General features: G+C 44.7%; 1 protein-coding gene across 4 annotated transcripts in view; it reads right to left on the reverse strand.

Annotated features, from left to right (window-relative positions):
* Positions 1-2200, reverse strand: part of MAN1A2 (mannosidase alpha class 1A member 2) — a 217410-nt gene extending 215210 nt beyond the window's left edge. For all 4 annotated transcript variants that reach the window (XM_054512663.2, XM_054512662.2, XM_064588567.1 and 1 more), the window contains exon 1: positions 1434-2200. In XM_054512663.2, the coding sequence (XP_054368638.1) occupies positions 1434-1735 (302 nt within the window). In that variant the 5' untranslated portion in view covers positions 1736-2200. The remainder of the gene's footprint in view (positions 1-1433) is intronic.
* Between the last annotated feature and the right edge of the window lie 7180 nt (positions 2201-9380).

Genomic DNA, 9380 nt, shown 5'->3' on the forward strand with positions numbered 1-9380 from the left:
TCAAAGAAATCTGAAGCCAGTCTTAACACCCTTTATTCTCAAATATTTATCATAGCTTGTATAAAAATCATGGGAAATAAGGTTCTCCAGGAAAACAGTACTTTCAGTGTTAATTTTTCAGCAACATATTTCACAGATCAGATTTTTCTCTAAGTCACAAAGAGCAAAGAGCAAAAATAAAAGAAACTGATGCGAAAGAGTACAGAAGTTGAAAATGATGGCAAAAAGTCCAAATTTAGTTACAAAATAATGGCTTGAAACAATTTTAGAAGTAACTACACCACAAGGTTCAGCCAAAAGTCAAAGAATCGGGAAGCAAATAGTGCATTAACAAGATTGAGAAAAAGGAAAAACCAGCTGTCATTACAACATTGCATTATCCCAAGTATTTAACGTAGGCTCACATCTGAACCTAAGCTTCTTCAACTCCTGCTTAATAAAAAGTGAAAACTAATGTCAGTTGAAAACAGAATTCAAGTATATGGTTTGTTTTTTTTCACATACTCAAAAGTTATTTTAAGAAACAGGAAAAAGGGAACTTAGCAGGTCAAAAATATATATATAGGTTTGAGAAAAGTAAACTACTTTCCCAAACTCTTCTTTTGACACAAATTGCATAAATGATTTAAAGAGATAAACACTAGAGCTCCTATTTTATCCTGATTTGGCTCTACTCACCCAACAGCTCTCCTCAAATTTGGTGATTTGAAAGAATGTGAACCCTTTCATCAACCATATTGCAAAAGTTACTTGACACACTCCAACCCACATATTAAAAAAAAAATAAAAAATTTAAAAACATAACCAAATCTTTCTACAAGACACAAAGTGAAATGACTGTAAAGATTCAATGATATTTTTAACCTAACTGATTTCCACATGGAATACCAAAACAGATCCCCTGAAAATAAAAGAAATCAGGGTATTTTTGTATGCTAAGAAAGGACAGGTATATTCTGTCCATAGTTTGTCTTCCTAAAAAGGTAAGATTCATTACTGATCTTTAACTACAAGCTAGAGAATAAGAGCCCTTTGGAAGAGAACTCATAGAAGCTGGAAGGATTCAATGGGTCTATTTCACAGGGTGGCACTATGACTGAATGCAACATTCTAATAAATGAAGACGCAGCATAGGTAATCATTTCTTTAGATTAAATTTTCCTACCTCCCAATTTTTCACATCAGACCTAATATCGCTGAGCTCAAAGGTTTCTCCTATATAAAACAAAGGAGCTGCACTTTAAATGGGGCTCTAGGAGCTCTTCCAGTCCATGGTTTTATTCCATCAGTTTTGAAATAACTACAACTCTTAACGACTCAGGGAAAATTACATCTTACTAAAAAAAAAAAAAAAAAAATAAGACAGATTTGATGCAATAAACCATGCCCTGCTCTGCCAAACGTTAATACCAAAACTTCTAAAATAAACAAACCTGTGTCTATGTTCATCAGGTCCATGGATCAGGAAGACTCCAGGGTTTTTAGCCCCTTTGCTGGCATCTACATGAGGAATTAACACATCTTCCAAACCCAAATCAAAGCGTTTGTGTTTTGAAGAGTCTGGAAGGAAGAAGAATGCCCCAAAACACAGGGTGATGAAGGCACTTAGAATAAGGAGGAGGATAAACTTCTCGGAAAGTCTCAAGGTAGCCCTGTGATGTGGGAAGGAAGGCGGCCCCAGGTTCAGAGGTGGTATCCTTCGTCCAGATAAGGGCAGCAGGGCCGGGGTAGTCATCGTTTACGCTCTTGAATATCTTACAAAGTTCTCATCTTATGTCAGACGTACAATACATTGAACAGTCTCCAAAATCTTGGCAAAAAAATGGAAAAACTCAATTTTGTTCCTCTTAAAGGACTCCTGTGCTTTTTAATAGGGCACCTCTTTCACGCTCGTCCAATTACATTCAGAAACGAGCGTGGCCCCCACACGATCACTAGTTTGTGTCCTGTAATATTTTCTCTGCCATTTGGTTTTCAGTACCTCAGCGGGTTATCACAAGTCTCCTCTTCATTCCTAAGAGTAGATGAGGCAAGCAACACTGCAGAAAGGATGCAAGGTGGGGTCTTCCATTCCTGCACCCCAGTGAGATGCTCCAATGTAGTCTCCCGCCCCAAAGGGAGACTGACCAGATCCGAGGAGTTGCAGAAGGTGCACTTAACCACCTCTGATGCTTCGATTCCAGAACCTCTTCACCTCGGTGGTGGAAAAATAAGGGGCTCCTCGGAAGTCTGCCAACAGGGAAGGAAAGAGGTCTCCCGCCTCGCCGGGAAGGCGAAGCGGCGGCGCCGGGCGAAGCCGCGGGAAGGGAGTCTTGCACGCCCGCGCCTCCCGACACCGCCCCCAGGCTCCACGCTTCGGGGAGAGCTCCGCCGCTGCCCCCTCGACGGCCGGCGCGAAGGGCATTCGCGCCCCAAATGCCTGCGCCCTCGCAGCCGCCGCTGTTGCTAGCGCACGGGTCTGGCGGGGAGCGGAACTTCCTCCTCGGGCGGCCACTGAGAAGCCCCGGCGTGTGCAGGGGGAGGGGAGGCGCGGCGGCCGCCCCCGCCCGGCTCCTCCTCCCGCTCGCCGCCGCCGCCGCCGAAGTTAACCCCGGCGCCTGCTCCCCGGACGAGGCCGCCGCTGACCCCGCCGCGCCCGGCCGCGGTGACCGGGCCCCCGCCGCCCCGCGGCGCGGGAAGAAGTCGCGCCGCGGCCCCTCAGTCCGAGAGCCCGGGGCAGGCGCCTGCTCATTCCTCGCTCGGCGCTGGGGAGGCGGCGGCCCCGGGCGCGCAGGAGCGGCCGCGCCTCGGGCGAGCAGAGGTCGGCTCCGTCTCGGTCCTCGCCGGCCGCGGGCCGCCGTGGGGGCCTCCTCGGCGCCGCCTCGGGTCGCTCGCAGCAGCTTGCTCTGGCGGCGGGTGCGGGAGAGGCGGCGCGTCCACGCGGTGCGGCGCTGCGGCCCGGTCGTCAGCCCCTGCCTCCTAGGCCCGGGGAGCGCAGACAGCAGAGGGCCGACGCCCGTTGGGCACACGCCTGCAGGGGACCCGGGGGTGCGGAGGAAGGGGGGCGGAAGGCGCGGGCCGGCCTGCCGCCCTGACTCGCGAGTGGGCGTCCCCGGGCGCCGGAGTGTGAGGTGCGCGCGCACGCTCCGGGCCCCGCCCCGCCCGGCCCGCGCTCCGGCCTCGCGCCGCGGCGGGCTCCAGCGCCCGCGCGCCCCCCGGAAGCGTCCGGCTGCCGGCGTCTGGGCGCGCGGTGGGCGCGGTTCGCCCCCAGCGCCCGGCTGCCAAGGTTGCCGCTGCCGGGCGCCTTGCCATCGCCAGTTGGTGGCATTGGCCCGGCCTTGGGGAGCGGGAGGAGGGCGCGGGTCGCGAAGGGTTCGCCGCAGTTAAGGCTTCGCGGAATGAACGGGCTCTGGCGTTTAATCTTGCTCCATGGGAGTCTTGTCTTGTGGTATAGACCGTCGGTCCCTAGGGCCCAGCGGCAGGATCTCAAACTTCTTCCATGTAGCCCATGTGCACGTTGCTGGGCACCCGAGACTCGAGCACCGACCATGTGCCAGGCTCTGTGTTAAAAATGGCGGCCTTGTCCTTTCCGTTAGGTTTCCAGTCTGCGGAATGGGTGACACCAGCCCATATGACCTTATATGAAAGCGGCCTCTTCATGATTCAGTTTCTGCAATACGTTTTCCAGTCATCTCACTCCTCACCACCACCACTCCCGTAAAAAAAGATAAGTGTGATCGAGGAGGTTCTAAAACCCAAAAGGGCAATATTGTTTAAATTCGGGCTTAAAAACAATCTAGTCGATTCCTTCATCTATAATATTGAGAAGAACCATGTTGTGATTAAGTCCGAAAGAATGTTTTATAATATATATGTATTGTCGCTTGCAACTTACTTTCACACTGAGTTTTACTCTAATATTAAGATAAGTTGTCATTCCCTCTAGGCATCCTTACTGATGGCTGGGGATTGGAGAGGAAGCCCTTAAATGGCAGGGGAGAAAAAGACAGTCTCAGCTCAAAAATCAAGCAATAAATAAATAAATCCTCATGCTCATTGGCACAACTCGAAGTACATTCTAGTCTGCACTATTTTCAGAAGCTCTGCTTATCCAGCTACCTACCGTATGACAAAAGAAGTCATTGTGGTTGACCATGCTTCACCAAATCAAACAGAGATAAAAATGTTAACGGAGGGTCCCCTCTCATGAGTTCACCCAGTCATGCTGGCAGTAAAGTGTGCTGAATCCAAAGTGAGGTTTGTGTTGGACACTTGTCAAGAGTAGGTATAAGAAACGCCCTGCCTTCCTGAAGTATCTCTATAAAATGTGCCAATTTTATGAATAAGTTTCTAATGCTGAGCCTCTCCGGAAGCCAAAGGAGAAGAAACATGGGTTTCCTACTGGTCAGGTCATTCTTTCCCATGAAAAGATGAGGGAAAATAAATACTGAGCTATGAATGACATAGCAAGTTATGTGTCTTGCAAAGTAAATACCTAAGTTGACACTAAATCATTAACCACAGAGAGATCAATCATAGGAAACCTGCCACAACCTAGTGTGACTTTGGCAGGCTCAACCTCATAGCTTCTGGAAAAGTCTTATATGTGCCCCTTCTTTCTTGTCCTTACCTTCCTGCAAAATTCATTTTTCCTTCATGAGAGTAAAAACACCATTATTTAAATTGGGGGTTATTGTAGATGTTTAAGTTCAGTCTGCAATTCTGAAGCCATTGATGCTGTCAGTTATTTTATTATAATCCTACCCAAGCATCAAAAAGTAGCATGTAAAAAAAAAAATCACATATATATTTAGTGTGTGCATGTATTCTCTTCTAGAGACTAGGTCCCTTTCAAATAAGTTGCGGAAGAATCAGCACCGTTTTGTTGGGTTTCCTTAAAGCAAGTTGCAGATGCATTCATAAATATGGTTACAAGTATATAAAAATATGCATATAAAAGATTAAAAGGGGGAGCACGTGGGTGGCTCACGCGGTCGGGCGTCTGCCTTCGGCTGCGGTCATGATCCCAGGGTCCTGGGATCGAGCCCCGCATCGGGCTCCCTGCTCGGCGGGGAACCTGCTTCTCCCTCTGCCTCTGCCTCTCTCTCTCTCTGTCTCTCATGAATAAATGAATAAAATCTTATGAAAAAAAAAAGATTAAAAGGGAAGATTTGAAAAAGAAGTATAACTGTTGTGTTAAGATGCTGGTATTACATTTGATTTTCCCCATGTGTTCTGTTTGTGTTCCTTTTATGGAATAATGTTAAACTGGTACCTGAGAAAGTTGAGGTCAGATTTCAAATAGGTGGACTCAATTGTATCAAGGTGAAAACACATCTGGGGGCAATCAACAGAAAGCAGAGCGTATATATAAAACAGGGAAGGATCTCATTCTAGAGAGTGCAAAGAGAATATCTCATTTTCAAAGAGCAGTTATGCTTTAATCAAAGGTATAGACAAGATTCCAAAGTGGCAGATAGAGAGATGATTTCCCTTTTATAAATCCATATACATTAATTGATATTTCAGTAAATATGACTTATTAAATTACTAACAAAACAAAATTTACCCCTACATATTTTGGATGTATAGGATCATTACTGCGATCCACTTACATATTACAGTGTAAAAGTTATTTGAATTTATTCAATCATATGTTAACTTTTCCATTATCAAAACAATTTTAACACCTATCACATACACACACACACACACACACACCACCTCACTGTGTTTTCAGTTAAGTTGAAATTACATGCTAGAGAAAAAATATATATACACCTGATATGCAAAAAAAAAAAAAAAGATTTTGTTTTACTTACATAACCTGTACCTTCTTAGTTTCAGCTGGTTCCCAAATATCCAAGAAAGATATTAGAGGAGAAATTACCAGACATGACCACTAAATGCATAGAGAACCAGGCTTTGGCATTGTTCTTTCTGTTTTCACATTATTCTTTGAAGCTTTCTTCCTCAGAGGGAAGGGATAAACTGAAGTTCAATGTTATGAAACTCTCAAGTTAGCTCTATGAAAATCAGCAAAGCCATAAAAGCTTCAGGTGTCTCACTGAGCCTAAGTCTTTAAGGTTCATTTGCTCATAAAAGACATATTTGTTGAAGGACTACTATGCGACATACCCTACGAGGTGCTAGAGATTTGGAAAAATAAGTCAGAATCCCTATTTCAACCAACTCACAGTCTAGTGTGGAGAGAGAGCTGAACACTGGCAATTACAAATGGCGGCGGGGGGGGGGGGGGCGGACGATGATGTTAGAATAGAGCCCCAGGGGTTCATGGGAACACTGAAAGGGCACCAGAGTGAGAGGAGGGAGATTGGGAGTGTGTTGGGGAAGGCTCCTGAATCAACTGTCACCTGAACTGAGCCTTTAACCAGGAGGAGAGAAGGGTGGTGCTTCAACCTAAGGAGCAGAGAATGCACAGGAACCCCTTGTTGCTTTGCCTGCCACTTATCCAGAACCCTTCCCTGCTTACTCTTCGGCTGGCCCTAATCCCCCAGTACTCTCCAACTGGGCAAGTGAAATTTTCAAATTTTAGAAAAACCTATTCCTACATAAACACATTGCTGGGGCCTCTCCCAGAGCCCAAGACAGGGCCAAGCAAGGAGGAACCCAGAATCTTAAGCTACACTGGGCTCATATAAATTACTTCTGCTCTGAATCCAGCCATATCCAAGGCTAGTTCATCCTTTGAACTTCTCCATTACACAAGCCTATACATTTCTTTTTTCATCAGAATTCATTTCTGCAGCTTGCAATGTAAAAAGAGTCTTGACTGATACACAGCATGTCTGCATGGAGGTGCTCTGGCTGCCCATAGTATGCGAAGAAGCATCAGTAGTCTTACCAATGTAAAGGACCACTCTTTCAGGTGGCCAACAGGCTTGGGCCAAGGACAAAAGTGGGATAGACCCAAGAGAGAACAACTGTCTTCTTGAACAGCTGGAGGAGAAAACCTAAAATTGAAAGGGCTGGACACAAGTGACAACAGACCTTAGTAACCCCCACAGAAACCTTCCAATGGATGCTCACATCCACCTTTATAAAAATCAGTCCGATGCTAAAGGAAGCTAAACATTCTTTATAAATCCTCATATTAAAGTTGTTTTTAATCCACTCAAGGCAGTTAACTTGAGAATGTTTCATTGATTTATATGTTCATTCATTAAATATTATTGAGCATCCACTCTCTACTGATGCTATGCCCTGTTCTAAATATCCGAAGGTGAATAAAATGTGGAGGGCAGCTGCATATAATATAAAGTATATAGGCTCTGGAACTAAGAGAACCTTGGGCCCAATCCTGCCTCTGCCATTTACCTGTGTGACCTTGGAAATATTGGAATCCCTCCTTATGCTTAGTTTCTTCATCCATAAGATTAAAATAAAAACACATACCTTCTAGGGTTGTACTTCCTCGTAACAGGGATTCAGTAAATATTAACTACGGTTTTTATGATTGGCATCAGGATGGGAAGGCGTTGGCAGGTGAAAAAAAAGACTTGGAAGAAGGAGAAAGAACATGGCATGTGTTAGGGGCAGCTCCTTTCCCCTTGCCCCATTTTTCCAGGGAGTGGGTAGGAGATGTTCCATTAGGATATGACTTTTGGCTCCTTACACCACTATCCTTCACACTCAAGAGTGAGTTTCTTGATGGGTGAGTACCATTGCATTCATTGGTTCATAGTTCTTGACTGAATGGAGCTAATCTATTAAAAGGCCCTAATTAGTGAGGATTCATCCTCTTGTTCCCTTTCTGCCCCAGAGTAATGCAGACAATGATCTTGGGTAAACAAGTCTGCTTTGCAGACCCATCCTTCCCCTTTGTAGGCTGTTCTGAGGCTACATTCTGTGGGGATTAGGAGCTGGCACAGAATGTCAGCAAACCCTTTTGGGTTACAGATCCAGAACCCTGTTCTTTATTAGCTTATCTATAATAAAGCTGACATTTTAAAAAATCTCCACTTGACTGTCCTCTATGTCTTATTTCATCCAAAACTCAGGGCTGGGCTGGGGAGAAAGAGCATACAATTTATTGATCCTCTAAAGTAATTAATTATGGCCAGAACATAGATTGTAGAGGGAAGGGTGGTGAGAGATAAAGCCAGAGAGGTAAACATAGAAGGGTTTCTGCTCGAGTGGTTGGTACAGTAAGGTCATGCTTTGATCCATTCCCTTTACTCCACACAAAGAGTAATGATAATTAAAATATAGAAAGAGAAAAACCAAAAAGGCACAACCAGGCTCAAAAACAAATAACCCTTCTCATAGATCAGAAATGGAATAAAAAGCCTAAAGCGGTCTGATGCCCCAGGCCTACTGAGGTCTCAGGTTTGAAAGCCAAGATTTTTGTCTCCTGCAAGGTGACAGGAACTAAAGATGCTCCAAATAAGGTGGAGGACAGGAACCAGGCTTGATTCTTGAAGTCAGAAGCTCACGAAAGGAGGCTGAAAATAAACTGCTGCCAACCCAACACCTGGGGAAGCGGCAGGACAAAGACACAGCCTTAAACTCAGGAACCAAGCCAAGCAGCTGGCCAAGTGATTGGTTCTGCAATATCCCCAATATCACTGTGGAGTGGAAGCATCAAAATGCCAACATGAGACCCAATTCTAGAATGGAGATCCAGGGAGGCAGGTGGAGACAAAAATCACTGAACATGGAGGGGTGAGCACAGAATGTGTGAGAGGGAAAAACAAAACAAAGCAAAACAGCACACAGAAAAACCAACACTAAGCTAAAACAAAACAGAAAACAGCAAGTGAAAACTTCCCACCCAAAATGAGCCTGACCACCAAGTTCCAAACACATACTGATATCTAATACTAAGAAAGATGGCCAACATGATGAACACTCAGAAAATGAATTTACTTCAGATAAAATTAACTCTATGGAACGGACAGAGATTTTTAAATTAATATTTTGGCATTCTCAAAGTGATAAATGACCAAAAATTAGGGACATTTTAAATGGACAAGAAATTAGGGAACAAATACAAACTGAGTAAATAATAGATAAATGTGAAAAAGAACTAACAGAAATCTTAAAAATAAAAATATGGTCACTGAAATGAGAAAATCAATGGATGGCTTTAAGTCTGGAACTGGCCAAAGTTGAAGAGAAAAAGTAAGGAATTAAAGGGGTGTACTGAATAATTCACCCAGAACACAGCATAGAAAAATAAAGAGATTATAAAATGGAAGCAAAAAAGTTAAGATTCATGGGGATTCTATGGAGTTGCTCCAACACATGTCTCATAGGAGTTCCAGAAGGAGAAAACTGAAGGGCAGCATGGAGAAACTCTACCTTAAAAGAAGAAATGACTGAAGGTTTTCTAATCAAAATATCAGAACACCTTGTGTAGCAAGCAAGATAAATAAAAG

This window comes from Mirounga angustirostris, unplaced genomic scaffold (genome assembly GCF_029215605.1).
Source record: "Mirounga angustirostris isolate CCGP_5_RB_7025 unplaced genomic scaffold, mMirAng1.0.hap1 SCAF_4, whole genome shotgun sequence".
Lineage (NCBI taxonomy): Eukaryota > Metazoa > Chordata > Mammalia > Carnivora > Phocidae > Mirounga > Mirounga angustirostris.